This window comes from Streptopelia decaocto (assembly GCF_964273445.1).
Source record: "Streptopelia decaocto genome assembly, chromosome: 7".
NCBI lineage: Eukaryota > Metazoa > Chordata > Aves > Columbiformes > Columbidae > Streptopelia > Streptopelia decaocto.
This window is the reverse complement of record NC_138661.1, coordinates 36,985,029-37,002,701: the sequence shown is the minus strand read 5'-3', so window position 1 is coordinate 37,002,701 and position 17,673 is coordinate 36,985,029. Positions and strand designations below refer to the sequence as shown.

The 17,673-nt window shown below is 41.7% G+C and overlaps 1 protein-coding gene across 2 annotated transcripts in view; it reads right to left on the bottom strand.

The window, feature by feature from the left end:
* The window catches only part of SUSD6 (sushi domain containing 6), an 88,072-nt gene that overhangs the window by 41,073 nt on the left and 29,326 nt on the right, over positions 1–17,673 (bottom strand). For both annotated transcript variants that reach the window (XR_014184527.1, XM_082057428.1), the window contains exons 3-4: positions 9,945–10,132; positions 5,085–5,114 (exon numbers count right to left, since the gene is read on the bottom strand). Coding sequence is in view for 1 of the 2 variants with exons in the window: in XM_082057428.1 (XP_081913554.1) it covers positions 5,085–5,114; positions 9,945–10,065 (151 nt within the window). In the remaining variant the exon portion in view is untranslated. The remainder of the gene's footprint in view (positions 1–5,084; positions 5,115–9,944; positions 10,133–17,673) is intronic.

Sequence of the window (17,673 nt, the reverse complement as noted above, 5' to 3'; positions counted from 1 at the left end):
GTTTTATTTGTGCAGGGTGCACACTGGCAAGCAGCTTTGAAATGCTGCCAAAGCCAGCTCATTTTAAAATGAAAAACACAAAAGCTTTGGTTCTGCAGACACCCTCCCTTGATGCTACTAACTAACTAATGTCAGGGGAAAAATTTCCTCCATTTAAAGCAGCTAATTAAGTTAAGAGTTCAGTGGATGGAAACAGACTTAGTGATAGCACTGTACATTTTCCCCAACTACTCCAAAAGTGGAATCTAGCTTACTAAATGCCATGGAGGAAACAGCTGCCATCAAAGCAGAAACTGTCACATTAAAGATAACATTTAAGTATTTGAGAAGTAAATGCAAATAAAGAGATTAAAAGTGGGAAGACCTGAATGTTGAAATTATGCTAGCTCAAGGACAGCACATTTCAATATCACAGCTAATTTCTGCTTTGGGCTACTGTCAATAACATTTGCAACAGGATGAGCTTGTTGGGAAAGATAAAGAAGTGGAGCACTAAAGGATAGAACTGGAAAAACAAACTTGCCATTTTCATGGATTTCACTAAGACTTACACTCAAAGGCAAACTCATCGCAGCTTGTGACCATGTTTAGATTTTTCAGGTTACGTATCAAAAATAAATAATTTCCTCAGTTGAAAGAAAAGTGACAGAAAAACCTAAATACTCAAATGATAAAGCCTTTCTCTTTTCTTAGCAATTTATAACCTCAGTCAATTACAACCAAGGAAGTGTTTACGATGAATCCTGAAGGTTGTTCTCCAGGAGCATTCAAAGGTTACTTTTGTTAGGGAAAGCAAAACCAGCAACAGAATGGAAGTAGTACAAGCTTTAGGATAACACAAAGCATTACAGTTATGGTCCTTTGCGTGCACTCAAGAGAAGATGTGCTGAAGCATGATGCATGGCTCAGCACAGCTCTGACAACTGGTCCTTTTCAAGAAGCATGTCAGCAGGCCTAAACTTGAGCTACTGGAGATGGCTTGCACAGCAGGCACATCTCCAGGACTCCGAGTTTCAAAGTTAGCTGCTCTGAAGGTAGGAGTGGATTGGACAAGAGGAAACAACATTAAAAACATGCACTTCTCCCCTCCCAGACAGCATTAAATCCACAGCTGTGGGGTTTGTATGACATACCAGAAGCACATTCTTAAAGGCCTCTGCAGCATCAGGTAAGTCTCCTTGTGATAAATCTCCAGGATGTTGGTGGTCCAGCACAGAGGTAGCACCAGAAGTCCCTAACCCACTCTGATATATCTTTGTTCCACACACAGAGTGACACACGACCCCACCTGGAAAGCATCACCACCAGCAGGGAGTGTTACCTGGGTGTTGACAAGAATATAGGGTCTAACAGCTTTAACAGGTTTATCTTGTCTACAGGAAGGGTTCCTCTACAGTGGGTGTAGCAGCCAAACAAATGCAGGATGAGGCAGAAGAGCAAAGCAGCTTTTAACTATAAAACTGAATACAGACCAAGAAAAGCAGAACTTTCTGAAAAAGTCATGGATATTTCTTTGAACATGGCAGCAGCTTCCACTTGAAACTCCTCCCTATGCCTTGTTGCACACATTTTTGCTATATGGCCTTTCATAGCTACTCTCCCTGCCAGATCCCCAGCAATGACATTAGAGCACTTGTAGGCAGACCCAGTCAGTGCTCCAACAACTGGCATCTCCACCCTGTTCTGCTCCTGCTGTGAGGAGATTCCTGCCCTGAAGCTTCAGTCCCTGGCAGTGCATACACTTCGTAACCTTGAAGTTCTTAAACTCTCTGCCAGTGTCTCATTAGTCATTCCTGTTGCATATAGAAAAGCCTCAGTGCCTGATATTGTAAAGGCATATCCTGCATCCTCCTGCATTAAGACACTCTTACCCAACCATAAAAAAAACAAACACACACACACATATATATACACATATATATTTCTACCAGAGTCCTCCCTCCCAAGGCCATACTACTCTCAACCACTGTAATCTGCTTGCGTAAGTAAAACACTACCTTATTTCAGGACTTACACTACTTAACTACCAACCCACTAATTGGCTTTTTAAACCACCACAATCTTTTTCACATCTTCACCTGTGGAAACCTTCACCTTCCTGTTTTGCTGCACTCCTCTGTCCATTTCATCTGCTTCCTAGAATCTTACTCTCCCCTGATCCTTATTCACCTTCAATCTATCCTACCACCTTCCTACAAATCTCCATTTGCTTCTAGTCTTCTTCTATGCCTGAAGAGTCTCCTTTTCCTTCCAAATATTATAGTTCTACCTAAAACAGAAAAACTTTGCCTGTTGTCTCAGCAGCTGACATCTCTGCTGAAAAGGAAGCAGAAGAAAATGCAAAATTGCCTAAACAACAAAATTGGTAAGATCACAAAACAGTTTTATTCCCTTTCTTGATGGACAGTTTTATGGGTGCCTTAGGGTATGTCTGACATAAAACTTATTATAAACCATGTTGGTCTTATGATATAGAAAACATTCCTTCAAGCCAGAGAAGCAGCAGCCACCTCTGGCTTTCTAGTATGACTCTGCATGTGTCAGGCCTTCCATGTTTCTTCCCTGTCTATGGCTTGAAAACTCATAACAACAGCCACCAGCAAGGCAACATTTCAGACATGCTTCTCCCTTTATTGGCAAAGTAAAAAAATACATCTCAAAAGCAGCAGCAATATTTCTTTCTGCTCTCAAACACAAAATATGTTCCCCATTGAATTAAGAGAAGTGGCTAGACAGAAAATGCTGAGCCCAGAGGACTTAAAGTTGCTCTTTTGGTACCCTACTGTTCAATTCTTTGGGTTCTGCTTCCCCTGAAAGGCTTCTTACCATGCCAAAAGCATAAATGCATTTATCCTTTCATTCATGGCATTTGCCCTTTAGAAAAGGAACACAGGAGGCATCTTCATCCAGCACCAGCCAGGCCAAGGCACACAAGGAGTGAGGGAGCATCCCTACAACCTCTTGAGATGAGGCAGTCTTCCCAACACTGGAACTCCAAAAGCTCCCCTCCTCCTTCCATAATAAAAGGATCACTACACTAGGCTGGGCCAAAAAGCTATTTTTTTTCTTCAACAGTTTAGCAACAAACCCCCTCTAGCCTAATCCACCTAGAACATCTTATAACTCATCTAAGCAGCCCCATACCTAAGGGGTTACTTCAAATCCCTTCAACAACAGCTGGAAGCATGCTATTTGACAGCCCTCCAACTTCAGCACAAGGCTTTGCAAAAAGCAGAGCCTCGGGGGAATTCCTGCTTGCAGAGGAAGATAACACTCTCCAGAGGTTTCAGTTCACTAATAGGAAAATGGTTTTTTTTAGCTGCAGATCAGTGCACACAGATAAGGAGGTACAACCCCTTGAGACAATGCCATAATCCTGTCACTGGGTTCCAATTACTCTCTCGAAGATACAAGCATTTTTGAGCTTGCTGTTCAAGTGCCTTCAGCACCTTACCTTCACTCTTGACTATCTGCAGCTTGTTACCAGCAGTATTTTAGCAATCCTGATTCTAGGTACAGATTGCTGGGTTTAACACAGGTCCTTGACAGATTCAGTCACAAAGGCTGAAGATCCAACAGCCTATGGCTACCCCCCCTGCCCTACCACTCGTTTGCCTCTCATCACTCATGTAAGCATAGAGGAACATACCTACTTCACAGCTTTACCTACCACACACCAGCTATTCCAGCAGTATTTGCAGTAACAGCCCAGGCTGAAATTTGCCAGAGTTCCAGAGCAAATTCACTTCTTGTTCTGCCATTTCTGCTCCAGAGGCAGTAACAGCTGGCAGCATAAACAGGAGGTGGTAAATCCTTGTGGCAGAAGGTGATAGCAAGCAAACTTTTTTCTGTCCCGCTGTCAGGGCTTTTCCCATGACACTAGGAACAATCCAAAACTCTTCCCAAATGATTGGCTCCAGTAGACAGAGATGAAGGACTCAGCGAGAGAAGGAAGCTGCATAAGAAGACAGACAAGTCTATCTTCAACCTAGCAGGCAGCAATCATCAAGGGACACCAGGATGGTGATGAGTCAGAACCTGGACTGAAGTTCACAAACACCTTCTCTTGAAGAAGAATCCATGCCATTCAGTGCCCCTCCTGCTTCCCTCTACAACAAACCTCCTACCAGTTTCCCATCTTTCTCTTTCTAGCCCAAGAAGCTGAGTTGGACCAGAAAACTCTTGAGTTACTCCCCAAATCAGCTTATTTTTCTGCTAGCAACCATGGCCAAGAATTTCAAGCCCTTTAATACTAGGTGTGTGTGACGCCAGTCTTGCCAGGAATAAAATTCAGGCATTGGATAAAAATCTGGGATTCAGAGGATTCCATTAGCTCTTTTCCTGTCTCACACTCTCTGAAGACCAAAATTTGGTAGGTGGTAAAACTCCCCTTCCCCACCTTTAAATACTTCATTATGAATCTATTCCCCTCAGACTCTTTTCCTGTACTCAATTTTTTTTTTGGAAGAGAAGGGAAAGTTCAAACTGAACAAATCAAATTCCAGAGTTCAAAGACTTACATAAAAATTTTATACATTTAGAACAGATATAGAAGCCAAATATGCTTCCCAATATCTCCCAAAGTTACATACATCCATAACATACATACAGGAACGATTTCAGACTTTTTCCAAGCACAGGAAATGAAAAATACGAGTATCCAATGGAAGATATCCAGTTTCATGCTCTGTGATGTTCAATTTCTTGATTAAAGGAAAGAAAAAGGTTTTTTGCCCCAGTGTGTCCTCTCTGTCCTCTGTATCCTCTCTGTCAGCCTCTCAAAACTCTCACAAGCAGCATCTCCACATTGAAATGAGATATTTATTATATTTGTTTTTTCTTGAGTTATTTGCAGTTAAATGCTATAGAAGGCACAGGGATCCTTTCAAGCACAGTGACACATATGAAGTTGATCACCCTCTCTCAAACTGAGGGCAGTCATCTTTCCCAAACACAAGGGACAAAAATGGGAGTAGGGCATAGAGATGGATCTTAGCCTATCCAACACAACAAAAGTAAAACATTAACCAGTAGAATATCACACTCATTTATCACAGCAAAGCAGTGAATATAAGTCTACTCACATGCAGGTCCTTTGGATTTGCTGGGAAAACCTAGGACAGACAAAAGCAAAATTCCGGGTTACTATTACGTTTGCTTTAATTCATCCTTCAACCATTAGAAATGGTTAAAATTAAATAAGTTTTGTGGCTTCTTAAGACTCCTATAACTCCCTTCAAGCCAGTTGATTAAATAACGCTACCTGGATCAGTGTAGTAATAGTGTGAATTTTATTATTTGAATATTCTAATTCTGGGTGTATCTGTCTCTGCTTCTTAGCCACCTTTGCAGCCTGGCCATTATTCTGCAGCCCCTCACCACATTCTTCTGTACCACTCTGCTCTCACTAAGCTCTCCAAAGGGACTGGAAAGAAGAACTGCACCTGAAACCTGCTCCCGCTCCTTTCAATGGAGAACTAACTACACACTTCTTTGGGCTGACTCTGAAATTTCTCCAAATGCACACTTACATGAAAGATGCAGGTTACAATCAAGATCCTCTGCTCATGTGCAACACCTCCCCCCCATTTCTGTCTGGCCATCCAGTGTTGTAGTGTCCTTGTTTTCATGACCATGGAATTCATCCCTAGCTGTGTAAATGCTTTCCTTTCAGCTGCATAATTAGAGACAAAGGAAATCTCTGCTTTGCATAGATTCCCAAAGAACAGAAACAAGTCTGAATCTGCTCAATGACTGGAGTGCGCTCTAACAAGCTGTTCTGTGCAATGCAAACAAATACCAGCAGTATCCAAGAGCTTCAGTGCAGAATAACCTTGGCACTGAAAAGACCTTACAACAGCAGATTGGCTGCGTCTGCATCACAGACAATACATACGAATGAAGTTGTTTCAGTTTATTTGAGCTCAATTTATCACTTTAATGGCAATCCCGAAAAATAAAGAGCTAGCTTTATAGCAGTTCACATGTGATCAGTCAACACAAAAAAAACAATCAGGCTGTGTCTAAATGTAAATGAACTTGGATTCACTGAGCCTGCATTATTATTATTTTTTAAAGGTTAATATTTAAAATATTTTCTTTGTGTCTATTGATATTTGCTTAATTCAGGATGTTTAATGCTTTTACCAACACCTTTACTTGTATTTCCCAGCATCAGGTCAAGCTATTATCAATAATGAAAGGCCCAACCTATGTTTTGATAGGTTTCTGGCAGAGCCGGTTATGAATCCAGGACAGTTTACAACATTTGCAATACAAATGAGAGGAAGCTTTCAAAGTATTTGAGAGACTACATGTTAAAACTTAATGAACTTATTCTGTTCCACTGCCATTCTTCCAAAAATAGCCCAGCCAGTCAGGCGGACCATTGCGAATGAGATATAAACACAAGGCCTTTGAGAGCTTAGGAATAACCTTAGGGGCCGCAGATGGGAGGGAGAAAAAATAATTCAAAAATTAAAAAAAAAAAAAAAAAAAAGCACAGCAATGAAGGAATACTGGAAAAGACTCACCTATAGAAAAGCAGACAAAATGATTGCTATTAGTCCTCTCTAACTCTTCAAAAATACCCCATCTCTCTCTACTAAGCAGCCCAGATGTTATCTACATTCCAGATGAACCCTCAAAGAAGAGACAGATGAGAACTAAGACTCAGCATTTCAGATCCTTATTTTCCAAGTTTCTTTGCCTGCTCATTCCTTCATTATTTTCCCCAGCTAATCCCAGAGAACTTGCCAGACAGGAAAAATGGCACAACAGTGACAGAGATCAAAAACATATTTCTAAACAGCACTGAAGTTTCCATAAATCCTCCTCTTCTGACATCGCTTCATTGCTTGCCCATCACCAAATGCTGCATTTGTTTTGTGTTAAAATATGTGCAGCAGCTATTTTTATATTCCCAAGAAAATCTTCATGTGAAAAGGGAGCAGTTTACCCAAATTCTGCAGTGTGCTTAGTGGCTAAACAACTTATATTCATCTCACAGCACTCCGAGATATTTGGAGAGATGGCTTGAGACAAAGTGCTGAAGATTTTTTTTAAAAATCTATGCATAAATAAAAACAATTTATTACCAGAGGACAGACCAGATGCTTGCTGACTGGAAATGAGTCTGCTGTCTACATAAACACATGGCAAAGAGAATGCATTCCTGCCCAGAACATGAATATATCCCTAAGCCTCCTGGAACTCAAGTAGTAGAATTTCTAAACAGCAAAATTATTGCAATACACTATACATCATGTAGTTTTAAACACAGGAATCACAAGCTCTGCTCAGAGGTGAGCCAGCCATTGTGGCCATGCTTGTCTGTCTTTATGAGAATATTCTTCAGCTTTTGTAGAAATTGTGAGCATGTCACATTGGTCCTGCATTCAAGATAAGCATTATCACCAAGAGATGTAATACAGTCTCTTGTTTCATGTTAACATCGCTTTGCTCTGCCTCCTTGGAATTATTTGGCTATGTAAAGTAATAAAGTGAGGATGGTAGGGTGGCTGGAGGACAAAGATGAGGGAAAGATGATTTTCCGAGCCACTTGCCAGTATTCTTTTGTTTCTCCATCTGGCTCTCCGCTTCTTGGCTGGCTTGCTCATTAATGTTACTCATGGCCGGCGCACTGCTGCAGGTGCAGCTCTCCGGGACCATGACACATTACCAAGCACCTCCATTCGTCCCAGAAGCTGGGCTGCTACCTCCCCGGCTCAGAAAACCTGTACATGCAAGCACTCCTCAGTGAACCCTCTCCCTTCCCCACGATTGTTTTCCCTTGCAAGTCTCACCCTGTGCTATGATCTTGGACTCCCCTCCACATGCACTCACTTTCCCACTTCCCCTGCAGGAAATGGTTCATGCCTGGCCACTATAATCCTATTTAGCTGATGATCTGCCCTGATCAGTTTACCACAGCTCATTTTAGATCCTGAAGCAAAAGGAACACGGAAAGGGAAACAATGCAGAACCACTCTCGGGTCTTCTGACATTTTTAACTAATACTTTCGTTAGTGAGACTGGATGCCTCAAAAATTATATTAGAAAGGCTTGACATGTTGTGGCTGCCTTTCCCCATCCAGCAGCACTGTGCAGCATGAGGTATTTGCATACTGATTACAGACTCAATAGAAGGTGCCACAGTGTGTAATGTGGGTTTTCAGATGGGAATGGTGCACTCCAGCCCCAGGCTGGGTAGCATATCTGACAAGCCTATATCTGAAATGAGGCAGTGATGTTATCACCAGTAACAGCAAGACCGGAAAAAACAAAGATAGACCAGATCCAAAAAGACCTTGTCCCTTTCCCACTCACACTATGCATTCTTGACAGTTTGTCTCTCTCTTGTGTATCACTCCATTCCTCATTACCTAAAAAGCCAAAATCAGGACAGGAAGACATACAAGTCTGGGATATCTGATTTCAGCAGCCTCTCCCAACCCAAAGAGCCAGAAATACTAAAAGGAGATCAACTCCTCCTCCAGCAGTTTCCAGCACCAGCAGAGTTTTCCACACAGGATCATTTCAGCTTTGAGTGCATCTGACAATTAACATTTATTCTGCTCTACCACATAGAGGCCAACTTGAGCTTCACTGATGTTGAGGAGTGCTGGTCGCGGGATATTTTCAGGTGCCATGATACATCAAATAAATAGGACTTTTTAGAGTTATGTTGAGAACTGAGGTTTGTTTTCAAAGGCAAGCTATTGTCCTACATTGCAACTGCTTCTGAAGTCAAGTCTACACGCTTTTTTAGAACTAACCTCTTTCAAAGTTCTGTGGAAGAGCACACAAAGTTACTCCTTCCATCCCATGCCACTTATGATCAGTCATCTCCTACAGACAAAATCTACATCATGGCTGGTCTGAGAGAAAAGACATAGAATCATTTCAGTTGGAAGAGACCCTCAGCATCATCGAGTCCAACCATAACCTAACCTAGCTCTAGCATTAAACTACATCCCTAAGAACTTTGTCTAAACACCTTTTAAACACCTCCAGGGATGGTGACTCCACCACTTCCCTGGGCAGCCTGTCCCAATGCCTTTCTGTGAAGAATTTTTTCCTAATATCCCATCTGAACCTTCCCTGGTGCAACTTGAGGCCATTTCCCCTTGTCCTATCACTTGCTACTTGGGAGAAGAGAACAACAACCTCCATGCTACAACCTCCTTTCAGGTAGTTGTAGACAGCAATAAGGACTCCCCTCAGTCTCCTTATTTCAGGATACACTGGGTAAATAAGCACATACTTCACATCAGGTACTACTCTGTGACTATCTAGCATATTTTCTTCTTTCACTCATTTCTAAAAGGCAGATCCCCTCATCTCTACCGAGATTTTATATATCATACCACTGCACTGCTATTTACATTATTCACAATGCTTGTCCATCAGATGAACATCAAGAAATTAGAAAGGGAAGAGGGAAAAACTCAAGCTGCAAAGAGGATCTAAAAGGGGTGCGGTTAGGTATCACAAGATAGTATACAAGGAAACACTGAACAGATTCATTAGCTGTGCAAAGAGCTGAAAACAGTCTGTGCTTCCAAAACCGCTTCACATGAGCAGTTGCTACAGGGCATACAGATTAGTGTCTACATTAAAATCTCACTCCACCAAAATGTGGTTGATGCTCTTGAGACAGTTCAAGTGCCCCCAGCTGTACTGAAAGGCTGAGAATGGAGGGGAAAAAAGCAGGGGCAATTGAAATGGTGAAGGACAAGCACTTATTTACTAATACACAAGACTCATTCAGTTTAGACACTGCTCTCTGCTTAACAAGTAGGGACAGAATTTTTCCTGTGAGTACCGGAAGATATGTACAAATGCATCAATCATCACCAGCTTCCCCATAAAAATATAAAGCCACCTCCATACTTATACATATATCTCCCCCTCCCTGCAGCATATGCAAAGGTTTCACTTACCTGAGGCCTGTGCTTCTAAGATAAAGGTACTAAAGATAACTAGCAGAAGAAATAACCCATGGCTAGTCAAGGCAAGAGACGATCCTGTGTTGCTCTTTGGTGCTACCATTCCATGGCACATCTTTTACCCACCAAAGTTTCTTTTTAAAAAATTCCCAAAAGATCTGGTTGGTCAGAAGCACCTCGGTCTACAAAAACAAAAAGAAAGGAACAGTAAGTCTTGAGCCAAATGTGAACAACATCTGGGGAGGGGAGGAAAAGGGGAAATTCAGAAACAAAGAAGAGCAACCTTTTGAATGTTCTAGCATTTAGGAATCTTACCCTGTGAACTGTGAATACTTGGTAACAGGAGCAGAAAAAGCAACCTTTCCCATAGGAAATACAAAAAGGAGCAGCATTATAGAGAGAACAGAATTTTTCACTCACTCTCTAGTATTTCAGGTGTGAAGACTGCCTAGCTTACAGTTAATTTTAGCTTTTCCTTTCAAGACAACACTAGAGGATATAGCATCTGAAGAATTTGTTTCAAAAGAACTTCAAGAGAGCCAGCCTTCCTATACCCCCACCACCTTTCAGAAGGTCTCCAAGATACAGCAGACTATATTAGACAGCTAGGATAAATAAATCAAATGCTTCTTCAGCCACCTGGAGAGGGATAGCAAACCTGACAGCCAGCTGGCATGCAGGCAAACACACGCTTATGAGGAGGAATGTGAAACAGCTTGCAAACCTCAGGTATAATGTTCTGACAGTACAGAGCACAGCAATTAAAATTGCAGGATGTGACACCGCTCATACCTGAGGACTGAGGGATTCAGCCATAGCCTATCAGACACTGTCACAGCAAAATGAGACTTGTACACAAACACACAAAGCACAGTTGAGAAATCAAGAAAGCAAAGTTGAATTCCTATTTTTAATGAAGGAAAAAGACCTGGCAGAATACATGTCCCACCAACCTAGTATGGTTTTAGCCTGCAAGAACTCCAATGGCAACTTTGGACCTGGATGAATAACAATGTCACGCATGACTCTGATGCTTGTGACAGAAAGTTGGGACTAAAAATCTTTGTGTACTGGTTTATAAAGGAGAAATGAGAAAACTGGCATAAAGATAACTGATGAAGTAAAAAAAAACAAAACACAAAAAACACAACACAAAAAAACAAACACAAAAAACACAAACAAACAGAAAAAAAAAACCACACCAAAAACCCCTACAACCAACCAACAAAAAAAAAAAAAAACAACAACCACAAACACCAAACCACACACCCAACAAAACCCAAAAAACAACCAACCAGACAAAATATAGAGACACATTTCAACACTTATATCATGTTATTCCTTACATACAGACCTAAAGCTCTTAGGGAAAACAAAATTGCAGAAATTTAGGTTTCTTTACACTTCACCACAGGAATACTTTCAATTTTGAGGGAAATCCCATTCAGCCACAGCTGCTTCAGTTAAATGATATTCATACTGAGGGAGGATTTTTTTTTCTTTTATTTTAGTTGAAGTTTCCCATAGAAATTCAAAACTGCTGGATAACTCCAAACAAATTTATGAGGTGCAGAGGTGGGTATTGTACTCTTCAGTACCCTGTGAAAGCAGATGGGAAACCTGGGTTAGTGCTCCTGCTACTAGGGAAGGCAGTATGACTTTCAGATTAAGTACTTCTGAGATTAAGTCAACATGACAACACTAACCAGAGAAACACAGAACTCATACAGCCACAACTCACATTTCCAGTTACTCAGACAAAAAAGAAGCTGCATTACAGGAGGGAACATGTAGATTTGTCATTAAACCTAGAAGACACCCTAATGAAAAGAGGGTTTCCTTAATTCCATGTCACTACTTTGCTCATGTTTACTTCACAAAAGGGCTCTCTTTAAAATTTGGATCTTTCAAGTCAATTAGTCTCTACCAAAGAAGAACTCTTTGTCTGCATACACCCCCGCCTTGAAATGTCATTTCAAGATGACATTTAAAGTGCCATGTGGCAAATCTGGGGCTGATTCTACAATAAACTCTGTGTCTACCCCTTTTGTTTCTTGCATCATTTGGAGAAGGAGGGACAGAAATGAAGCTATCCCATTCCATGCCTGTAGCACATCTTATAGATTTTTCATGTCTTCCACAGACAAGGAGCCAATGCCTTGTTCACCAAACCCCTACCATACAGAAAGGAATAAGGATGCTGACACTCAACTGCTAGAATTTCTTCAACAACAATTAAGACCATGGAATGAAAAAATACTCCTCTCTGAAGAAAGCCAAGCCAGCTAGTCTGTACATCTACCTGTTCCTCTCAAGTCTGATCACCTGCATGGATTTTAAGTTTATACTCAATGGGAAGAGGCCAGCATATGGCCTGTACGCCAGGCCAACAGCTGGTTGCTTTCTTCTGCAAGTCACTGCTTCACACCAAATTACAGCTCTGACAAAGCAATGCACCACCTTCAGCAAATGGCCCTTCTGATTAGATCAAGACAGGTCTGTCCTCCCCATTCCAATTTAATGAAGCCTCATTAGTCTTACAAACTCTACAAGTCTTGCCAAGGTGTCTTTGAAGGTGGCCTTCGCTGCACTTGGAATGGTGCTTTTCAGGTGACATAGCAGCAGCCACCGGAAGAGGGTATGCAATTATCACTGAATTTGCTGAGCTGCCTGAGGTGTTTGACCTTGCCCCAGAGGCATTTTCCTCTCCCAAAGACTGCACGGGGGAGCCAGCAGTCCAATTCCGGTCTCTGAACAACCAAGTTAGAAATACCTAAACCAATAATATCTTCTAGGGGAATCAATTATTGCTTATTCTTGATTCACTAATAGATTACTCTAAAGCACACCACTGTTTCTCTCCTTTCTTCTAAATTCGGGCACAGTTTCCCCATCTCTCTTCAGCTAACTAGTCACTTTAGTCCCAGGTTATCAGGGATCCTGTTGTCAGAGGCACAGGGCTGCCCCACAAGGAATGCTGTAAATTGCTGCTGCTATGCCTACAGTAACATACCACTAAGCTGATTTAGCTCAGTGTGAGATTTGAAGGATAACCAAAGGCAGCAAAACCATTTAGTGGAAGATAGCATCAATAAACCCCTCAAAATTGTTAGGAGACAATGGGCAAAGGTACTGTCTGCAAGGATCCTCCCCCAGGCTTCAGACAAGTTACACAACTTGTTCCCAGCCTTGATTTTTGCTTGGTAAAATTAAAAGATGAAAGAGATTCTGGCTAGATAAGGAGGTATCCTTTCTTCCCAGACAGAGTTATTTGGTTAGGAAGCTATTTAGACAGACATTCAATTCTCTGAAAGTTGCCTGTTGTTTTAGCACATTCCTTATACCTACAGCTCAGGGGAAAGCAGCTTTCATAACAACTCTTCAGGCCTACACCTCCAGGAGTTAACTGGAGTGCACTGCAGAGCACACACGTTTGTCAGGGACATACTCCCAGCTTACCAATTCAAGGGTTCAGTGAACCAAAGCAAGTCCCTGTTTACACACAGCGTTAAGGAACAGGCTGGTTTCTTCAATAGATCCTAGAAACAATGAGGCAGAAGCTGACAGTAGCACAAGTATACAGAGCGAGTACACTACAAACCTGTTTCACATGCCACAGGCTAGGCTGAAGGGTTATGGGATGATTAAACAGATATTTTTCCAAAGATAATATTTAGTATAGGCAGCAGTTCTCATAAATACAATAAGGAGGTGAGATTCTTCTCTGTTAACAGTATGTCAAGTCAATGGAGGTTTGTGGGTTTTTTTCCTTCCTTCATTTAAATGTGCACTTAGAAAAACACCTACTAAATATGGATAAGAAAATAAACCATCTTCTACGGCCACAAAGTTAATAGCCACACACCCTCTCAGGGAATGCTATGAGCAAGGGTAAAAGTACTCACTGCTCCCAGGTAACAGCCACCCCAAGCTCTTTCTTTCCTTGAAGTCTTGTCATCAAGCAACCTTCCCAGTGATGCTCCAGCATTAGTCCCCCTCGCTGCCTGGCCAGCCCTGCTCACACAATAAGCAGTGGTTCGCTTGCACGTGAGCCCCCTGAACCAGTTTCCACTGAAACCACACAGGCCAGACTTTCCACTCACCCTTAAACCACAATCAGCCCTTTCCAAACATGATGCACTCACACATGGCAGGAGCTTTTCTAAGCTAAGCTGTTTGGGGACCTCTGCCATTTATCTTCTAGACCTTCAGAAGCTGTCAACTCATATCCCTCAATCCAAGATCTCTTCATAAGCATGCATACATTTTCCCCAGTTTATGACTAATTTTCTGATTTTCCTCCATTTTGTCACAGAAGGACACCAAGGTCCCAATGGAAAAGTGTTCTTTGGAAGGCCATATTCTCAGGACATGAAAGAGAACCAAATTCGGTTAGTTTTGGTGCACCAAGACCATGTGATGACAGGGAAGTGGACAGGGCAGTCTGAGGCTCTCCAGTTGCTCAAGATGCCTGGCACAGCTATGTCCTGTGTCAGCCTTGCTGGAAAACAGGTCTTCAACCTGGATTATTCACAGTTTGTTTAGGGAAGTGTTCAGTATGTTTGCAATGCTACTGGTTTGCTTTTAAATACCATATTCGAAACTTGCCAAAAAGAAAATTAGTTATCCATACACATATCAGAAATCTCTGTTTTATCCACGTAGTGTTCCTCTCACAGAATAATATTCAGAAATTCTTTGCTATCTCTTGAACGCACCCAGCAAAGATCTTGGCAGTGGGATGAGCGATGGGTGTGCACAGCACACGCTGTGGAAGGCCAAGCACAAGGATTGTTCTCACCTCAGGGTCACACTGCAGGTCAAACCTAATGTGAGCAGTGTGGTTCAGAGGATTTAGCCTTCACCATTAGTTCCTGGTTTTGTTATATCCTTATTTTGTCTGCTTTGCAATGCACAGTCAAACTTTTTTAAAAGTCATCCTCTTGGTTGTTTAATAAGTAAAATCACAGAAAAATCACACTCAAGTGCCAACAGAGGAAAGAAATCCCTAATTCTACTTACTTTCTGTAACTCAGCCAGTTTAATTGAAAACTTTTAGAAATACAATTGTATTTTTAACATTTTGGGATAACTTCAGAGTTCAATTGAAGTGTTCAGTAAAACTAGACACAAAGGAAAAAAAAAAAAAAGCTTTCAAAGTTACCTGCAGGCAGTTTAGAAAAATTTAATCATCTGACTTTTCAGCACAGCCAACTCTCAATTATCTAGGATAATCAGAAAAGGTGGAAGAGCAGAAATAAGAAAAACCAAACAACCCATGTAACACTCCCCCCCAACATACACATACAGAGTAACCAAATTATTTAGAATACACGTTTGGTAGCTAAATTTTACAGCTTTATTTTTGAATTAAAAAGCAGCAGATTTCTGTACATCATAAAGCAGAGGGCTGAACTGCACATATCCCCTGCTCCAGGGAGGAGTCACTAGGGCAGACTGAGCTGCTTATTCTGGACACTGGAATGAGCACATGTCCTCCTGCAGACTCAGACCTGATTTCAGCCTGTAGCGGAACCTGAGTTATTGGGTTTCCTTCCTCATTCCCCAACTGTGCCACAGGGTTTCACCTATGACCTGTAAATTCAGCTGTTTCTTTCATGTAAATATCTTGTTTCAGCTTTCACCTCCACTCTCTCAAGAAGGTTTCTAAAACACCAACAACTCCCATTTTCAAGAGGGAATATTAGAGCTTGCTCAGAGAAGCTGGTTGGACAGGCTAAATTCTGAATTTCCATTTTAATCTCTGGTACATGGCATATGCCTAACTCTCCACAGTCCCACTAAGGCACACTTCAGGCTTTAAAACAGGAAACTGGATTTTTCACTACTGGATAACCGATCCCTTACAACTAAGAAAGTGACACCAGCATTCCTATCCCAAGTGAACAAACATGCAAGATTCACCATTCACCAATGTGCATAGCTTGTTCCACAGCCTCCTCCTGTCACAGTCTAACGTCCTGTTTGCATCTCGATCATGCGTTTGCACACCCCTCCCTTGCTTGCCTCTTTATCTCACTTGACATTCCTCACCTTGAGGTTAGCTGAGCATATTCTCCTGTGGGCTAAAGGCAGGGATCACTTCCTTCATCTCTTTCCATTCCATGCTAGCAGTTCGGTACAAACTTTTGCAAATGAGCTTCTTCCCTGCTGCAGCCCAAAGAGAAATAAACAGCAGGCTCAAAGATGTTCCCAAGTGGATCAAACCACAACTCCAATAGTCTCCTTAGAGGTGAGGAACAAGGAAGGAATAGACTTTTCGATGTATGCAAAGAAGAGGTGCAAGGTTGCCAAAGGGAGAAAGGAGTGGTATTCAGCACCTTTCACTAGCCATTGCATGATGGAAGCTCTGAAGTCAGTTGTAGATTAATCCCAAGTGGTTTACCACTCCTCAGGCCAGTGTGATGCACAAAGCAATTTTTAAGCATAACAAGGACCCCAAGACACTGCTGCTGCTGCTGCTCAAGATGCCTTGCTTGCCAGATTCCTCTGTTCCTAATTATCCAGACAATGAAAATTAACAAGAAAAGAGGCCTAGAGCTTCTTTAAAAAATACATGTGTGCATCCAGGAAGCACCAGAAAGAAAACGACACCTCACATCCCAACACCTGGCTCCCAGCAATTTTATATGCAGTATCCTCTTGACAGAGGCAAAAGATGTGTGCATGTGTTTTAAAGACTTTTTTTTTTATAGATGATGAATTCATTTGGCATAAGTCAGCCAAGCAAAGGGCTTCTGGGTCCCTCAAGGAAACCAGAGGAAGCAAATTTTCACTCTACACTTTAAAGGTCCATTACTACATTGTCAGTCATAGTTCACAGATTTGTGTCTCCTACAGTCTAAACCATCCTTTTGCATGGAATATTAAAGATTTAAGAACTAACCAGGCAGCCACACTGGTCTTCTAAATAAATCTGTGCACTATTGCAGCAAATCCCATCCCAAGAAGACATCAGAACAGACCTCCAAAACACACGCTTCATTTTAGGATGGACTCCCTCAGACACAGAACTGCAGAAGACAAACTGTTGGCAAGGTGCTCTGATACATCGACATGCAGTTACATTGTTTCACATCACAGCCTTGAAGCCATGAAATGTTTCCTGTTCCATGGACTTGGTGTCCCACCCCGTGACACAGTGAAGCAGCCACAACTAGCAGAGCTTCCTCTAGGATCCGGGTTCCATTATTGCAAATATCACTCTCATACTTTTAGAAACAGAGTCAGAGACAAATTTTTAGAAACAGTCTCAGTCTTGTGAAGATCCTTGTCCATTTCCAAGTACTGTGGTTGTATTGCCAGGTCTGACACAGTCATAGATTAGAATTTTATAACCTAAAAAAATCCAACTCTCCTTGCCTCGGTAAGTTGGAGAGAAAGCTCAAGATACCATTAGCTCCCCAAATTTTAAGTTTCTTTGAAAGTCACAAAATTTCACTGGAAACTTTTTAAAAGAGAAAACTTGGGAGGAGAACGATAAGAGATGAAAATTCCATTCACACTCCAAATAAGGAAGGAGAAGCTGGTTATGGGCCAGCACTGAACTTCCAGGGAACAGCAGGAAGGAGAAGCAAGGCCGAGGAGGGCCAGGGTGAAGAGTTAGGTTAATGCACACAACACCAACGCATCGCAGATGTCTGTGCTATTACAAAAATGCTTATAGCAATGCAGTCACATCACCAGTGAATAAAGAGAAACC